Source organism: Rhynchophorus ferrugineus, unplaced genomic scaffold, assembly GCF_030347505.1.
Source record: "Rhynchophorus ferrugineus isolate W39M unplaced genomic scaffold, kcgeb_rfMv2 rfM10, whole genome shotgun sequence".
In the NCBI taxonomy this organism is placed as follows: domain Eukaryota; kingdom Metazoa; phylum Arthropoda; class Insecta; order Coleoptera; family Curculionidae; genus Rhynchophorus; species Rhynchophorus ferrugineus.
In genome coordinates this window covers 4041185-4059329 of record NW_027472589.1, presented here as the reverse complement: position 1 = coordinate 4059329, position 18145 = coordinate 4041185, and the positions used below count along the sequence as shown (strand labels likewise).

At 38.7% G+C, this 18145-nt stretch overlaps 3 protein-coding genes across 7 annotated transcripts in view; 2 read left to right on the top strand and 1 right to left on the bottom strand.

Annotated features, from left to right (window-relative positions):
* The first annotated feature begins 157 nt into the window (after window positions 1-157).
* On the top strand, window positions 158-8932 carry LOC143203654 (SH3 domain-binding protein 1). Of its 4 annotated transcripts, none has more exons than XM_076415906.1 (12): window positions 158-897; window positions 1082-1220; window positions 3130-3226; window positions 3287-3459; window positions 3518-3734; window positions 3799-4021; window positions 4087-4236; window positions 4297-4438; window positions 4498-4816; window positions 5203-5788; window positions 7398-7555; window positions 7610-8932. In XM_076415906.1, exons 1-12 carry the CDS (start codon window positions 845-847, stop codon window positions 8032-8034), a joined length of 2682 nt encoding a protein of 893 aa, XP_076272021.1. In that variant the 5' UTR covers window positions 158-844; the 3' UTR covers window positions 8035-8932. The 4 variants fall into 4 exon arrangements, with proteins under 4 accessions (XP_076272021.1, XP_076272020.1, XP_076272023.1 ...); XM_076415908.1 differs by having other exon boundaries at window positions 324-897; window positions 3130-3233; XM_076415905.1 differs by having other exon boundaries at window positions 7398-8932.
* A 1407-nt stretch (window positions 8933-10339) lies between these two features.
* Window positions 10340-12392, bottom strand: LOC143203657 (15-hydroxyprostaglandin dehydrogenase [NAD(+)]). Its single transcript, XM_076415911.1, has 6 exons — window positions 12164-12392; window positions 11988-12108; window positions 11802-11908; window positions 11623-11745; window positions 11362-11567; window positions 10340-10601 (listed from the first exon to the last, which is right to left on the bottom strand). The coding sequence occupies exons 1-6, from the start codon at window positions 12254-12256 to the stop codon at window positions 10493-10495; spliced, it is 759 nt and encodes a 252-aa protein (XP_076272026.1). The 5' UTR covers window positions 12257-12392; the 3' UTR covers window positions 10340-10492.
* Window positions 12393-13594: 1202 nt separating this feature from the next.
* Snrk (SNF related kinase) overlaps window positions 13595-18145 on the top strand; it is a 32055-nt gene continuing 27504 nt past the window's right edge. For both annotated transcript variants that reach the window (XR_013007395.1, XM_076415901.1), the window contains exon 1: window positions 13595-14060. The gene's annotated coding sequence lies outside the window, so the exon portion shown is untranslated. The remainder of the gene's footprint in view (window positions 14061-18145) is intronic.

Sequence of the window (18145 nt, the reverse complement as noted above, 5' to 3'; positions counted from 1 at the left end):
TTATTTCTTGTGACAAAATCTGATGTATACATAATGATATATCTTACTTAGATGTAAATTTTATAATTATTAATATTGTAAATTTTATAAATGTTTTATTTAGTTAAGTTGTGGCGCCATCTGCTAGGGCATAACGGAAGAAAACTGATAAATATTTTGATATTAAATTATTGATAAGTTATTTGGTGATTAATTTAGTTATAAATGTTTAATTAATAAAACCACAAGTGGCATTAGTCATTGTCAGGAGTTATCTGTAGTGTAAAAATACAAATTTCGACTGAATAAATTCTCAATAAACTTTGGGTCTACGCATAATTGTCAGTTGTCAACCTAGCCGAAAATGACAAGTTCCTCACCCAGTTAACTTTTTATCAAATTTTTTAGTTTAATAGAAAAAGATTTAGGAGAATTTCGCGCTTATCAGTGATTCGCGTTAGGATAACATTTTTCTAGCCAATAGGGAATAAAAGGTATGACTGGGAGTTGGTTTGACAGCACAAATAGTCGAAAATTACCGATCAAGTGACGAGTAGTGTCTGTCTGTCGTTTATTGCAATAAATAGAAAGTGATTCCTTGGTGTATAGTTTTTTAAACATTCAAGCTGTGAATAATACCGTAATTTTTAATTTCATGTGAACCAATTAAGTTTACATAATAGTGACTTTATTTTGATTGTTTTGACGCCGGCTTGAAGCTCGACATCACGATACTCGAAGAAGATAAACACTTTACCGCATTCGCCCGTAATCGTTATTCGTTAATGTAATGAATCTATTCATTAAATAAATAAGGGACTATCACATTTTACTTGGGTGGAGATTGAGCTATAATGCCATTGAAATGAAGAAACAATTTTTCAGGGTTAAACAGCTTGCTGACCAAACTTTTTTAAAGTAAGTATTGTCGCTTTGTGATTTTCCTGCAAATGAATCGGCTTCAATTGACGCGATAATAAGAGATAAGATGTATTTTTAACCGTCCTGTATCGTCGTAAAGAGAAAAAACAAGATAATTTCCAGTTTTATCGTGCGTCGCCTGGGTTCCAGGTACTAATACGTATTTTTTTCCGATATACAGAGCCGAAAAAAGCGAAATCCTCAATCATGAAGAACTGCAAATAGCCGACCAGAAAGTTGAGGTTTTACGGTCGGCCCTGAATGCCATCACCAAAAAGATATGTCCCAACGGGCCGACGAACGACCGAGAGAAACGACTGGTATGTGGAGACTTATTATTTTTAATTCGCACTCGGTCTTAACAAACCCGATGTGAAAACATAAATTATATTCATAAATTGATTCATTACGATTCGTTAACACGATCGCCTCCTTGATCCATATGCATATAAACATTTGACTGTTTACGCGAAAGACAATTATTTGTGTTGGAACATACTTAAATTTGTCTGGGTGAATCATCTTCCAAGGACACTGGGTGTTACTCTTTCGTGTTTAGTTTTAAATATATTTATATAGACACTAACGGGAAAAATATTTACTTTTTAAACGCTTAATAATGAACAAAAAACAATAAACAGAGGACATTCTGATATCTGTGCTGTTTAACCGCGATATAGCAATATTAATATTAATAAAATTATTTTTTGTTCGATCAGTTAACATTATGATTTTCCTTGGTATCTTCGAAACAATCGTTGCCCGTATCATCGCTGTTTCGATAATGTAAATATTGCATTATAAAATACAATGAGGTCATTTGTTAGTTTTTTTTTGTTCTAGATAGGAACCCAGAAGGGGAATGTTATTTCCATTCGCTGAAAATTTAAAATCCTGCGTTCTTGTTACACGTGTTTTCAGCTATTTTTAGAGGGTGTAATCTGGAATGTATATATTAGGGAGTTGTTTCCCCAGTGGCATTAATTTATAGGGCTTTTTATTTAAGGGTTTTCGGTTGGTTTGGTATACGGGGGAGTCTCGGAATTTTCACTTGGTTTATTTTTCCCACAAAAATGTTCGTAGGTGACTTTATATGAGTACGGTTTATAGAAAATTGCGCTAGGATTTATTGAATGATGTGGGAGTATGTAAATACATAAAAATATATATTGGATTGTTGAAATTATGACTGAATCTGTAAAATTATCCATGTATTTGTACTTTTTTTAAGATCCCACCTTAGTACTAGTATTGTTCTGATGTACTTGCATCATTACAGAAGCAGAACAGTGCCGGATAATACATCAGTATTTATTTTCCACAATGTAATAAATTAGTTTAATTAAGCCAAAGTAAAGAGCAACTTATACACTTTACAAGTTCGTGAGGTTTGGTTCGCTTCAATCTTTTAATTTCCTGCCTGTTGTCCAGTAGCTGTATTGCTTCCACGTTGCTATGATTTAGTAACTTTATTTATTATTAACTTTATTTCCTGTTTTAAGGCGAAATCTTGGATAATATATACATTTGATTTTGCGGCCATCCTGCAGGTCTTCTTTCGTTATGTATCTGTAAGAATTGACAATTAATTGAATAACTTTGTTTGTATCTTAGTGCAACCCCACATTTGCGCCCCATAAGAGAAGTAGGCTTTATAATTGACTGATGAAGCAATCTCTTTGATCTTAGGTGAAACTTGGGTCATTTTTCGACTAACCAGTAGATTTCAAAGAAGCTAGTCTGTACTTTTTGGTCTAACTTAACGTCATTTCTAAAGTATGAATGTGAATTTGTATAATTAATTATTTATAGATATGAAGACTTATGTGGGAATATATTAACATTATGTGTGAATATGTTAAATTTTAAATAGATTAGAAAAAATACCTAATAATGACTAAATATGTAAAAGGAGGGATATAAAACATTGTTTATGGATATCTAAAATTAGTCGTTTATATAAAAAAATATCATTATAAATAATCTTTTATCATTTTGTTTAATAAATGAATCATTATTTGTAGAAAAATGTTTAGCAATCGCTTTATATGAAAAATGTTAGTGTATATAGCGCTAATATAGTAATTTAATGTTATATAAGGGGTTTCAATAAGGGCGGATTGACGTTATAAAGGCATGTAACAAACTGTCTGAGGTATTAACAAAACTGTTTTTTTTTCTAATTCGAAATCAATCGTTAATCCTAATTTATTTGCCGATTTTCTTTAGAAAAAATGCCTGGAATACCAACTGGGTCTGATTTTCGTCGAAGAAGCGAGAGAAGGGCGAGAATGCGACCTGTTCCAGTTCATTCTAAAAGAATCCGGTACGATGTACGTTCGTTAATCGTCCCGGGCGTGTCCTATATCCGTTCTCTCTGATGCAGGTCGGGTGCAACAGGACCTAGCGACGGACTACGCGGACCACGAGAGGAAACTCGAGGAGATGGTCTACAATCCGCTGCAGGAGGTGATCCAGTCGGTGAACGCCATCACCAAGCAGAAACACAACCTGAAAAAGTATTGTTTGGATAAGGATTCGGCCAGCCAGCGGTACCATGTAAGGTCGGACGGCCGCCGGTCGTTGTCAGTGTGCGTGTATGTGGGTTGATTTGCAGGCTACCAAGAAGGAGAACCTCAAGGAGGACATGGAGGAGGCGGACACGAAGGTAGAACAGAGCCGGGACGCGCTGGCGATCGAGATGTTCAGCCTGTTGGCGAGGGAGAACGAGCTGTCCTCTTACATCCTGCAACTGTTGAAGCTGCAGAGGGGTTATCACGAGAGTGCCTTAAAGAACCTAGAGACCATCATACCGGAGCTGGAGAGGAAGATCGGTTCGTGGTTTCGGTCGGAGTTGGCGTTGTCGGGTTTAATGCTTCTTTTTTCCCCCGGATCTAGGTGACAGTCACATCAAGAAAGTGTTCGGAACCCCTCTGGCCGAGCACCTGAGGGTCACCGGGAAGAAACTCGCCTTCCCCCTGGAGGTGTGCATCACGAGCCTCGCGGAGTTCGGCATGACGGAGGAAGGTTTGTTCCGTCTAGCCGGGGGGATGTCCAAGGTCAGAAGACTGAAGTCGGCGATGGACAGCGGCTGTTTCTCCGTGTTGATACCCGAATACAGGTACGAGACGGGGATTCCCCCGGATCTGGCCCCCCCTCGGGTTTCATCTTCTTATCGTTTCGTAGGGACGTACACGTGCTGGCCAGTACGTTAAAGTCGTACCTGAGGGAACTTCCCGAACCCCTACTGACCTTCCACCTCCACAAAGAGTGGCTGCATTCCACCCAGGTGCCCGAGGACCAGAAAGTAGATACGGTGAGGAATCTACTGGACAGGTAAGACGCACCTTTCACCGCCCGCTCAATCGGTATCAATAAGTGACCGTTTTCCCCAAGGTTACCTCAGGAGAACCGGGACAATTTAGCTTATCTAATCCAGTTCCTGGCCAAACTCACGCAGCACCCGGAGAACAAGATGTCCTCGTCCAACATAGCTATCGTGATGGCGCCGAACCTGCTCTGGGATAAGTGTGAGGAGGTACACGGTCCGCGTCCTCTCGTCTTCTCCCTTTAATGACGACGATCTTGCTATTCCAGGCTAACACCAACATGGGGACCTGCGTCACCATCAACATGCTGGTGGAGCTGTTCATCAAGGAGGTGAACGCCCTGTTCCCGGACGACGTAAGTAGATACGTCAGCATCTCGTCGCTGATACCGGAAGACGACGTGCCGAGGAACGGCCACAACCGGCTGACCATCGAGCACGTGGACGCGACGAGCACCGAGAGCTTGTTGGACAGCCCCAAGCCCAATCTCAGGAGGAAGAAGCCGGCCGCTCCCGTGCCGCCGGCGAGCAAGAACGCGCACGACAGCGACGTCATCTCGGAGAAACTGTCGGCCAGTTATCCGTCAGGTGAGTCAAGAAGGAATCAGCTTATTGTGGCTTTTTTTCGCGACAATACTAAATAATATGAAATGATATATAGCGAGAAAATAAAAGCCAAAAAAAAAGACAAATAAAAAACACTTTAAAAATGATACAAGGCAATAATTAGCAACAGAGTCTAATAATTAAGAACTCTAATTTACTAAGTTAAGCTGAGAAGCCGGCTACCCAGCAAAAAAGGTGTGTTATATTATACAAGACAGATTTATAACAAAAATAATAGAAAAAATGTTGATATGTATGCTGAAAGGGTTTCCTACCACCAAAGGTACGACTTTGGTACTGCGGTTTCCCATTGATATCTCGCTGTGTTTTATTATATATTGGATAGTAATTTAATCATTCTTTACCAGGAAGCGCAACGTTGAACAGACCGCCGAAACCCAGGGATCCGGTGAAGATCAAGACGGCGGTGGGCGTCAACACCGACGACAACGACCTGAGCCTGTCTAGGAGACGCAGCTTCTCCAAGGACGACATCAAGGCCATGAGCGGGGGACTGAGCCACATAGTGCTAACGCCGAGCGCGCCGCCCAACCCTCCGCCTCCCGCCCCTACGGTGGTGAATCTAGTCAGCGACAGCAGCGCCACGCGGGTTGTGACCCAGGCCGTCACCAGCATATCGAAAGCTCAGCCGGTGATCAAGCCCGTGGCCCAGAGCGTCGACGAGGACAAGACCATCAGGACGGTGGCCACGCATCAGATCAGCACGCCTACGGAGGGGCCCCCGAAGCCGGTGGCCGCGCCCAGGCAGTCGCTGATGATCGAGAACAAGAACCCGATCAACCGGAATTCGTTGAGGAACAGCGCGGGCGATATCGGCAAGGGTTTGAATTCGTTGGACTACTGCGACGTGCAGCTGCGGAAGCCGGAAACCGCCGAGAGGCCCGCCAAACCCGAGATACCGGCCAGGCCAGCCAGCTTGATTCCGGCTAAAAGGTACGTCCGCATTTTTGGCGCATTCACCATTTTAAAAAATTCGTCCCATTTAATTTTGATACAGTTTCCATCATTCAATCACTACTGAATCTTGAATCACTTCTCATCGCACAATTAAAACTATAGTGAAATGTCACTAGCACTCTTAATATACCTACTTTTTCGTTTTTGTTTCTTATATCTATTATTTTTTCAATCGAGTTGTATTTGGATGAGGTTATTGTAGTATGTAATATATGGTGGGTGCATCATTGAGAGTTTTTTTGACAGTTAATTTATTAAAATTGTTAATATTACCAGTTTTAATGTATCTACTCCCAATTTTCTTCATCTTCCTTCAATTTCTTTTTATTTGTAACAGTTGCTATATTAGCACCCTTATTCATTATTCCGTTACTGTTTTACTATTCTTAAATTCAAGTTCCTTTCGAATTAATGGTTAATATTATTATCCTTAGAGAAACAAACTAACCACATTCACTCCATAACAAGATATTTTCCAGAGAACACCATTTTCCATTCTTATTATTAGATAGAAATTTGTCATTACAAACAAGTAATTATTCGAAATTTTATAAAGTTTTTATTTTATTACAATTCGTTGGTATTTTAGTTAATATTTGCAAAATTTTAGTTGCTGTTTGAAATTACCTGTGTTTTGTATTAATAATAGTAATACGCATCCACCATTTTCCAGCAAAATTTGATTCAGTTTTATTCTACGTCACATTTTGTATAGGTCTTGTAATTTTCCCTTTTATATATGGTCAGGTGTTTTCTAGAACTGGTCCAATACGTTCCAATGTTTTTCTTATTGCAACGTTTTCTTAGGTAAAACTAATGGTGGCTCCTCTGCCATTTCTTTAATATTTTGACTTTGTTTTTTTAAAATCACTATTGGCATTTATTATTTATTGAATCAGGTGGTGTTTGGACGAGGACATATAAATTATGGTAAACCATTAAGTTTTTCTTCTATCTACTCCGAATTATCTTCATTTTACTCTATTTTTATTTGCAATAGTTTCTATAAGTACTAGCACCCTTATTTCGTTAATATTTTATTATTATTAAATTCAGGTTCCCGTTGAATTAATAATTGATAATTCTTAGAGAAACAAACAAAAACAAGATGTTTTCCAAAGATCAATTTTCTTATCGTCAAAATTAGACAGCAACTTTTCACACTTGGATTTTTGAATACAAATAAATAATTATTTGAAATTGTTAAAAACATTTATTTTTATTTTATTTTATATTTATTTTGCCATTTTTAATGTTCGAGTCTTCAATATAATGTTATTGCAGTGTTTTAATATTTTGAAATTCATTTCTCTATTTTTTATACTAATAATGTTTGTGCATCCACCATTGTACTGAAAACTTCGGTTCTTCGTCAAATTTTGTGTGAGTTTTACATTTTTCCATTTAAATATCAATATGGTCAGGTGGGTTGTGATAATGGTAATGTTTTTAGCAGACTGCTGCTGCTTCCTAGCATCTTTGTAAGTTCAGTTCAGTTCTTTTAATGTGAATTAGGTATATTATTTAAGAGCACCACTTATCAGTTCACGTCATTCGTTTAAACAACATTTTATTTAAAACCTAGGTCTTCCCTGGACGTGGATCCGACGTTGCACAAGACGCAGTGCAGCGTGTACAGCGTGGCGAACAAGCAGCAGCCGAGCATCGTCAACATCCAGAACCGCAACGAGAAGATCCAGCTGGGCCACGACGTGATGATGGCCGAGAAGGAGCGGTTCTTAGGTGAGACCCGGTCCCCGGAGCGGACGCGATCTGACGCCGCCTTGGCATTTCCAGGCCACCAGCCCGCCGCCGCCGCGGTTGAGAACAAGTTCGGCGACGTGAACTCGAACAGGGAGCGGCGGCCCTCGACGGACAACAAGCCGTCGGTGCCGCCCAAGAACCCGACGATCGTGGGCCGGTCGGGCGAGAGGCTAGACCGGACCGCGAGCGCCGAGAAACTGGACGAGCTGTCGCGGCGACTGGTCGACCAGGAGCAGCAGAAGCTGAACGAGGAGAACCGCAACGACAAGACCGCAGTGGTCGTCAGCGCCGCCACCGCCAACTTCACGCACACCCGGGTCCGATCCGAGGGCAGTCTGAAGGACGTGGGGCCGTTGGTTCAGTCGCCTTCCTCCCCACGTAGCCTCAACAAGCCCACGGAACCGCCTCCGCCTCCGCCCGTCCTCAAACGGCCGGAGCCGCAGAGCACCGACTTCTGAGACCGTCAAAACGATGTGATCCAAGACCTTCCCCACCCAACCCGACTACTTCCCCCATCCCCCATAAGAATTTTATAGTGAGACCTCTTCGTAGAGTGTAAGGTATAGGTTATGTTTAAAGCGTGTATCCCCCACCAATACCCCCTGCGACTGAGTCGAGGGACGCGTAGTCAGACGACGACAATCAGGGCGAGATAACGTCCCCGCGCACAAGGATCGAAACGTAGTATTTCCCTCTCTCTCTCCCTCTCGAGCTCAATCGAACTAACCAGGTCCGGAGGGATTGGCTCCGGTTCCGGCCTCCAGGGCGCGTCCCCCAACTCCACGGCGTCGAGAAAACAGTCTAGTCAATTAAAAACTCCGGCCCCGTCCTAGGGGCCTCCTAGTTGAAATTAAGCCGAATTATTCACGCTCCTTCTTGGGTAGTACTAAAGCCGTGAAGGGACGCGCGCACGTGGTTTTCACCGGACCGTCGAATTGTTGACTAAAAAAGTATTCATTTCGTTCATTATTACCGTTCTTGTTAAAAAAAAACACTGTTATCGTTGCGACCACAGAGGTTCAGGTCTCGGGGAGGAACCGTTGCATTTCTCTGCCGTCGTTTCTGTTATATTTATGACCTATAAATATAAATATATATATGACGAGCATTTATCTGTTTCCTCGTTGTTTATTCTCCACCTCCCCCAGCCCGCTCCCCCTTTTATATCTGCCTTAACCCCCTCCCGCCCCGTCCTTTGTGTCGTACAACAAACAAGTTTTATGTACCATGTACGTTAACCACTATATTACGTTCTTCTATTCCGCTTTTGTATATTTTTAATTTCGTAGCCAGTAAAAAAAAATGCAATATCTTTGACCCTGTGCTGAATTTGATTAAAAATCATATTTATAATTACATTTGCGTTAGTTTTTTGTCGTTTTTCATTTCATTTCAACCTACATTTGTTTAAAATGTCTTTGCTGCTTAAAAAGGGAAGTTACAGTTTTTCTAATTTAGAAAATACATGTTTTAGGAATTATATTTCTTAAGATATGTGTCTTAAACAGAAATCCACCCATTTGAATTAATTTGTATATGTAACTGTCGCAAGGAGAATATTTATTTTTGTTTATCTTTATATACCGTTAATATGATACTGTCTTTATTCACTACCACTATACTGCATAGTTCTCATTTTGCTTGTTTAATACTAACTTTTACTTATTCAGCAAAGGACAGAGTCGTGAACAATCACCTGTGATTTTTCCTTGCTTTCTTCTTATCATCAAGACACCCTTGTCACATAGATTTTATCTACAGCCAATTAGAACTTTTGTCCGTATTTGGTATGCCTCGTTGATATAAATTGAATGAATATACATTTTGAAAAGAAAAGTTGTTCGTCAATTGTTTTATAACAATTTTTGAATCCTCAAACTTCGGGTTCTCCCAAACCCCTTAAAATTTTTATACTCTCGTAATTAATACTTTAGATATAGTTCATAATATTCTTGATTGAGTCAAATTGACTATCTAATTAATTAATATAGAGTTGCTGTTGAAAAAAATAACACATTTATTGGAGCAGGGCTTCTAATCACTATGCTTCTGGTGGTAAAGTGAAAAATGCAAAAGAAGTTTTCTGCTTCGTTTGGTATTCAAACATTTTCTCTATTCCTTTATCATCAGTTCTGATGCTAAATTCATACCATAGCTAATTTAAACTATGGATGAAGAAGATATTAGCTTATTTTGTAAACATATTTGTTGTTAATAATAAGAAGGTTGATTGCGTTCAAAGATTTTCTATTATAATTTTTGTTCAACCACTATTTATTTAAATATAATATAATTCTTCTTGGATAAAAATTGACCTATGATGTGAAATTGTAGAGCAGTGTAGTGATGAAGTGACATAAGGCAATAGCAAAAGAAACATCACACTTTTTACACCGTGTTTTATTATGAAACTTCCAAACATTCGAACCAAACTAAAACATAACAATATAAAGTGCCTGAAAACGTTAAATATATAAAAAAAACAAGCATACTTATGCAAGATATATAGTCGGGTGTATATATATATATTGCAACTAATCGAGGACACATGGAACAATCATTCTCACAACTTTAAAACTTCTTCGTGACAAGTCCATCGTACAGTTCAAGCTTCGTAAGAAATGCAGTGCGTATATACAAGCCATCAAAGCTACATGACTCGGGTACCGAACCTACGGAAGGCTACTCGAATAGTTTTATGTATGTATATATATATAATAAAAAATATAGCCCGATTCTGACCAGAACCATTTGTTCACTGCGATGCGCGTTTGTTCTCGACGAAACGGCTTTACCTTGTCTAGACGACTAGATGGGGGTACGGTCCCCCCTTTCTTATTGAGATTCTCGCTAGTTACTAATGGTGAATGGATAGTAGTAGAAAAAGAGGCGATGATGAAGACTGCAGTGAGCGGCTTAACATAGTGGTATCTCTTTGGGTGGGTGATCGTTGCTGATCAGCCAGCTGGTGCCGCTCTTGGCGGTCTGTAGCACCTCCAGCAGCGCCTTGCCCAGCTTGTCCGACCTGTAACACGTCTTGGTTTGTTTCTTGTCAGTAGTAGGTTGGCTTGAAAGTAATTTTGGTTAACGATTCGTATTTTTGAGCGCTTTTTACCTTAAAATCTGTTATAATCAATGCCTTGAATCAGTTACAAGCTAGATGTTAGCTAAGATTTTTAGAAGAGTTTTAGAAAAATCGAATTTGTTTTGTAATTTAATCAAATGGATTATAGAATGAGTAATAATAATTTAAAGGCGGTGATTCATTGATCGATTGATGATTGCTAATTGAGCATTGAGAGCCTTGGACTATTATCGCGAACGAAGGTGCTTGGAGTTATTCTGTCTACTTCTTTATAATTTCTGATAGATACTTATGTACAATTGAGCGTTAGGTATACATAAAGAAAGTGGATGTTATACTCTATAAATTCTGATAGAAATTAAGGAAGCAACTTTCAGTCAGAGCTTGCTTGATGTAAGACAAAACAATTTCTGAGTTAAAAAGAGGAGTCTTTAGAAGTGAAGTCTTTGGTGTAGAACATATAGAAACCCAAACTGAATAGAAGAACAACTTGCGACAGCATTTAGAGTCAGTCGAAGAGATTTAGGTGAACATCCTGGGTCACTGATAGTCCACATACTGTAGCGAATGGGTATATTAGTTGAAATAAAGTTCTCTTATTAATTTTTACTATAAAATACCAACATAATTAACGAGCAACATTAAAATATAGATCAAAATCGCTTTCCTGCCGTTCTAGTATATTTGGTTGCATACTCACGTGACTGGCGCGCTGTTCGAAGTGTCCCTCAGCCAGGCCTGCTCGTACTCGCCGCTCAATATCCTCTTACGGGGGTCCCCGCTCATCTCCGCCTCTGTGGGCGTCGGACACAACGACATCACCTTAATGCCCGTCAGGTTGACGTGATAGGGATCGCCGTAACAGCGGGTCAGGGCGGCTACCGCGTGTTTCGTCGCCGTGTACACCTGGAAATAGTGCGATCAGAACCTACCCGCTCCCCGCAAGGCTCTGGGGGCTTACCGGCAGCGATACCAGAGGGCTCCGCGAGCAGTTCGAACCGGCGTTGATCACAACTCCCCCGGGTCCGCCCCGGTCCTTGCCCAAGAACCGGAACGCCAGCAGCAGACCCCGGATGACGCCGTTCTGAAACCGAAAAAAACGGTCAGGAGACGGCCGTAGACGCGAGGACGGATTTTTACCAGGTTTACGTCCACCTCCAGCTCCCACAGTCGGTCGTTCATCACGGATGCGTTGTTGATCACGATGTCCACGCCGCCCAGTTGGGAGATGGTTGATTGGAAAGCCTCTGAAACCCCGCGGAGGACGTACGTCCATAGTTACGGCGGTATCAAGTAAATAACATCAAAACAATTCCCCCAACTCACCCTCGAACTGTAAATAATCCGTAACGTCGCAGGGAACAAATATGACTCGGTCTTTCCCGTTTTTCGACAACTGGTGCAGCAGTTCCTCGCCCGATTCCATGTTGATGTCGCAAATCGCTATCTGTTAACGACCAAAGGCAAAATCATGACCGCAATCAAAAAAAACACACCCCTACCTTGCAACCGTGCTTGAATAACTCCTTGCAGTATTCCCTGCCGTATCCTGAAGCGCCTCCCGTAACCAGGGCCACTTTTCCTTTTAGGTCCATCGTTTTCCGGATTCTATCAAGTAGGCAGACTGATCTCGACGAACAACGCTGGCGATTCTATTTTGTTTATCGTTTTTTTTTGTTTCTCTCGATATTTACGTCGAGGGGTGTAGTTTAACCACGGAGCGATTGCGGACTAAAAATTGGGGGGTTGCGAGGCCGCACCCAACAACATACGACAGTTGGGGAGGGTGAAAGTCTGGCGTCTGGCCACGATACGGGGGTAGGACGAGAAATACGCTTGATTTCGTCGCTGCATAAGTTTTATCGTGTCCTGAAATCCCCGTATTTGTGAAATTGCACAAAATATTATATCAATTTCTTAATAATCCCTGTAATTTACATCCACCTGCGATTATTTGAACGTGAATGGTAATGAAAATTTTGAAACTGGTGAAAATTGTCAATGTATCCGAATCATACATATGGAAAAAGTGTTAAAATGTATAACTTTTATGTTAAATAATATACTATAACATGTATATAACATAAAGAAAAATCAAAGATTATATTAAACATATTTGACTATTCAATTCAATGTAATTTTTTAAATTCCTGTAATTGTCATTAACTTAGGATATTTTGAACGGAAATTACAGCACAGTATTTGCAGATGGTAAAAAACAGTAAGAAATAATAAAAATCTATTCCAATTTTTTGTAAATACACTTTTCATTGTCCCAACATCATACTAGCATTCAATTCAGCTATATTCAATTAAAATAAACAATTTACAAATAATCGGGAATAACTTGAACATAGCAAAAAATCCCAACAGACACAATATAAAAGTTTTAATTTAGATCAGTTGATAAATAAAAAACAAAGATAAACATAAATACATATTACATTATTTTAAAATCTATAACATAAAGAAAAATCCACTAATTTTTTATAAATATACTTTTGATTGTATCGAAGGCAAAAATTGTATTAAGCATATATGACATATTCGGTTCAACGTATTTTTTTATAATTCCTATAACTATCACTAACTGACGATGTATTGAAGGGAAATAACAGCATAATATTTGAAATTACAATAAGTGTCAACATTGGTTACCCCTCGGATAGAGGAAACGAAAAATTGTTTAATTGCTTTAAAGTATGTGACAGATAAACCATTCCACGTAATAATTCTTATAACTTTCATTATCCTATGATTATTTTAAGGAAAGTTAGATCAGTTGACACATCCAAATTCTTAATACACAACCCTGGTATTTTAGAAGTTTATAGGCAACCCATAAAACACTGAATCGATGTTAATGTAGCGTCGATCCTGGAGGTGACGCTGCGTGCATCTCTAAATAGGCTAGCGAGGCGTTGCCACAACTACGAATTAATCAAATGTCAAAGCGGACCGCGTTCAGACGACGAAATATTTCGGCGATTTGCATGCACGGTTAAATTATCAACGGCCAAGCGTCCCGCATAAATGTAGAAAACCGACCGGTAGCGTTAGTATTTTTAATCGTGACGTTCGAGACGTGTCAACGTCGTAGGCGGAGTTCCGATTGATGACAAGTTCTGTAATCTGTGACAGTTTTGCTTTTCGTTTAGTGTGGAACGTCAAAATGCATTAGTTTTTCTCGCTTAATCCGTTTGAAATACCAAAGTATTCGATTTGTAGCGGCATCGGGCTCGAAAATCCGTCGCGTAACGTTCGGTCCTCGGACTGGTACCGTTTGATTAGTGGTGTTTTCTCGTCCCGTTTGGCGAGCGAAGGGAATCGAGTCCAATTTCACCGAGCAGGAGGTAAATAAACTCGAACCGTGGAACAAACTGCAACTAAAACGACACGGTAAGTGTTCCCCGTTAGAAATTTCGTAAGGGCTTGTGTGTTATAGTGCGAGGACTGTCGAAAAATCGACCCAACTCGGACCAAAACATCCGTACGCTCTATCCAGGGTGTGTTATGATGTCATAGCCGTTTTAAAAGCCAGATGACGATATAGTTTTATCTCTTACCCGCCCGGTCGCCCCCAAAAATAGTCGTGAATTAATATTACATACGAAAATAATATTAATTAGATGAATATTAAACGTGATGATGCCCTCCGCAATGATTCACCCAAAACAACACAGGATATCGGCGTTTTATGAATGCAAAATATCAGCCAGCGGTTTTGTTTTATCGTCGGACTTCGGAAACACAACCGAACGAGCCTTGGAAGGCGATTTAACACTGTAAAAAATGCCGTAACCAGATGTCAGTCAGTCAAGTCAGTTGGTGTCTAGTAAAACGTTTCTTGGAAGGTTGTTTCCAGTTAAAACAATACAGTTAGTTGTTTTTTTTTATCGATAACAAGCCGCCGTTTTGATGACCGCGAAAATATTGTTTAAATTATCCTGTCCGGATGTCATGAGATTTTTTCGGTTGTTTTAGGCGATTTTGAAACGAAACTTTTCGGTTTTGGTCGGTGCCTGAACGAGATGACGAAATCCGTTCTTTTTCTTTCGTTGTTTGACTTTACACAAGACTTTTTATTATTGCATTTTATCGATTGGTAACTTTTATGACCCCGTCTGACCGCGAGGTCTATTTATCTGTCCACGATATGGGCCTAGGGAAACCGTATAAGGTCGGCAAGTTGGCATAGCATCAAGCAATTCGGTTCTGTCCTATTCACTGTTCGGAAACGTTGTCACTGGCTATTTTAATTAGTGTTTGTTATTGATACGTGCCTGAAAACTATTAGCTGTATTACAAATGATACCACTGCTGTAACAATACTATGTTACTGATTTTTAGCCAGTTTTCTGTATAAAATACTACATTTTTCTTCACTCTTTCTCTGATTCTTTTATTTACTTAAAAAACCTCGGTCTTTTTGCTAATTGTGTGCCTTATATGTTAGAATTTTCATACAATACCATAATAATTTATGTTATATGCTAGTTAGTGTATATATTTTCTTTGGCTATATATTTACCCAATAATAACTTACCTATTTTACTGATTCTGGGTCTTATATTTGATTTATTCTCTTTTATTATTTATTATAGCAATCTAGTAAATTAACACTAGTAAGCTATTTGTTTTTCTCCTAACGTACCACGGTTTTAAAATTACAAAATACTTATTCTACGATGTACACTATACTAGTTTAAGTGAACCAGATCAAATGGTTTCACTCTTCAATCTTCCTTGATAGTCCTTGATAATGTTATTGACCGTTACCGTTACGTTTGTACCATGGAGTATCAACAATACGTCGCAGTGCCTTGTTTTTGAATCTATGATATTTGCATGGCTTTGGCTGGTAGAACCCCAGAGTTGAACACTATAAGTCCACACTGGCAAAAGCTTACTATATACTGACAGAAATGAATACGAGGGTCACTATTTATATTCCGGGAATAGGAAAAAAAAACAAATAGTTAAGCGGCGAATATATTTTTATTGTTTTTTGAAAGTACTCGCCACGATGATCGATACACTTTTGCACACACTTAAACCAATTTTCAAAGCATTTATTCCATTCCGAATGAGGTATCTTCAAAACATGATTTTTGAACGCTTCAATAGCTTTTGCAGGCGATGAAAATCGTTGACCACGCAGTTTATTCTTCACGGATGGGAACAAAAAGAAGTCAGTGGGTGCCAGATCAGGGCTGTACGGCGGATGACCCATCAATTCGATGTTTTGAGTGCTCAAATAGTCTCTTGTTTGAGCCGATGTGTGGGAGCTCGCATTGTCGCGATAAAGAACAATCCGGCGTCTCTTGTTTGTTTTCCTTATTTCACCGAAGACTTCTGGCAAACAAATGGTTGTGTACCAATCAGAATTTACTATTCTACGATTCTCTAGAGGCACTGTTGGAATATGACCAGTTTTCCCGAAGAAACAGGCCACCATTTTCTTTGAAGTGCTTCGTGCGCAAAAAACTTTCGTTGGATTTGGTTAATCTCGGAACACCCATACAGTCGACTGCTGCTTACTTTAGGGGCTCATACTAATATATCCATGATTCATCACCTACTACCAAGTATCTACCAAATAGCCACTACATTTTTTCTTTTAACATATATTAAATTAATGGAATATTCCCTTTATTTCTTAGTTTTATAGCCATATTTTTATTATATAAAATATTATATTAATTATTTGGTCATTTACACATTGAATTATATTTATTGTTTATTAATTGTGTTTAGTGGCATACCTTTATGTATGTCAATAAACACTTGTTAATGTTGTAGTCAATTAACTGCTAAGTAATCTTTTAAGTGAAATGGCACGATTTTCCATATACTTTGCCCATTTATTTATTTATAACTAGCTCGTATTGCTGATTTTGGGTCTTGTGTTTATTGTGAAATAACATTTATATATCCCTTTATCATTTACTAATTTAATAAAGTATTCTCTTAACAGATTAACAGATATTTTTCTGGTATTTTTTGTATATTAGTTTGGTCATTTATTTACTTAATAATATCTGACTAAAATTCCCAAAATCATTTCTTTCTATTGCTTATTTTTTTGCCACTTTTAAGTATAAAAAATAAATAGCATGTAGTCAGTCAAATATATAAAGCATGTAGTCAGTTATTTGCAGGCAATGCTACTTTTATCATAACTGATACTGTATTCCTATGATTGTTATTGATTTTATAACTAGTTTTCTTTTTTATATTCTGTTTATATTATTTATTTATTGAATAATGTCTGAATCTTCTTGCTAATAATTCTGTAGACAGGATATGGCAAAATATCAAGATTTCATACATAATTTGGTTGTTTATTGCTGACTTTGTACAGTGTGGAGTATTAGATGCATCGCATTGTTGTCTATAAATTTAATGAAATACTTGTTTTACATTCTGGTTTTAGGGCATTTTTTTCCTAATATAAAATGCTAACTATTTTATATCTTTTTAACATTTATTTCATTATAAGTGGGTCTTTTGGCCGGTTTCGTGACCCAGATTACATGCGAGCTGTTAAAATTGATATATTCACCCTAATCTTTTATTTATTTATGTTGTATGCGGTTTTAATCTGTTATTATCTAGTCGATTATTTATCAATATTTATCTATTATTTACTCGCGATCGGTAGCTGTAATATTCACAATATATATAGTCAATATTAAAAAATTGATTTACGATCATTGGATGGAAATTACCGAATTTTTTTTTGGCTGCAATTTATTGACATGGATGAGTAACGTTGTTGTAATTCTCAGGTATTACTTTGTCGTACGTGTTATTTATTTTATTAATGAACATTAGGCTGAAAAGTCCCGAGAGTTTTTTGTTCAAAATTGGCATTATTCATCAACGTAATCTCCATCAAGAACTCCACAATCACTTCAGTGCCGCTCTAACATTTCAATACCACTTTTATAGACCGATTTATCTTTTGCCTCAAAATAGGCTTGTCACCGGTTGCTGTCTACTCAGATGACGATCGTTTGGACTTCGAAGTGAAGTGATGGATCCATGTTTCATCCATTGTCATATATCGGCGCAAAATTTCCGTTTTGTTGTTACGTTTATACGAGGCCACACGCTGCTCAGAATCATCAACGCGTTCTTGTTTTTGGACGTCCACCGTGTTCTGTATGATCGGTATTTCTACGGCCACGACCAAGTCAGCAAACCGACGTTTTATTGTTTTATTGTCTAATGGAGCAGAGTCCTTGGAACATTTTTCAAGCCATTGCTTCGCTTGCACGGTATTTTTTCCCATCAAGAAGCAGTGTAAAATTAAAACACGAAATTGTATTTGATCCATTGTTTTGAAAATAACAAAACTAGTGTCACTCTTAGCACTATAACTCCCAAACTTACGAGTAGAATATCATGAAATTTTAATGGCTTTCTTTTGGAGGTTAGTACTGACTGAAAAAGCGGGCAATGCAATACAACTAGCGCCA

What these genes read in the sequence shown, in the direction of transcription:
- LOC143203654 (XM_076415905.1), top strand. Translation starts at nt 845, where the DNA reads ATGAAGAAACAATTTTTCAGGGTTAAACAGCTTGCTGACCAAACTTTT. An exon ending in GCTGACCAAACTTTTTTAAA is followed by an intron (nt 898 to 1,081) that starts GTAAGTATTGTC and finishes TCCGATATACAG; the next exon opens with AGCCGAAAAAAGCGAAATCC. An exon ending in ACGACCGAGAGAAACGACTG is followed by an intron (nt 1,221 to 3,129) that starts GTATGTGGAGAC and finishes GATTTTCTTTAG; the next exon opens with AAAAAATGCCTGGAATACCA.
- LOC143203657 (XM_076415911.1), bottom strand. Translation starts at nt 12,256, where the DNA reads ATGGACCTAAAAGGAAAAGTGGCCCTGGTTACGGGAGGCGCTTCAGGA. An exon ending in TATTCAAGCACGGTTGCAAG is followed by an intron (nt 12,109 to 12,163) that starts GTAGGGGTGTGT and finishes GGTCGTTAACAG; the next exon opens with ATAGCGATTTGCGACATCAA. An exon ending in TGGAGGTGGACGTAAACCTG is followed by an intron (nt 11,746 to 11,801) that starts GTAAAAATCCGT and finishes TTTCGGTTTCAG; the next exon opens with AACGGCGTCATCCGGGGTCT.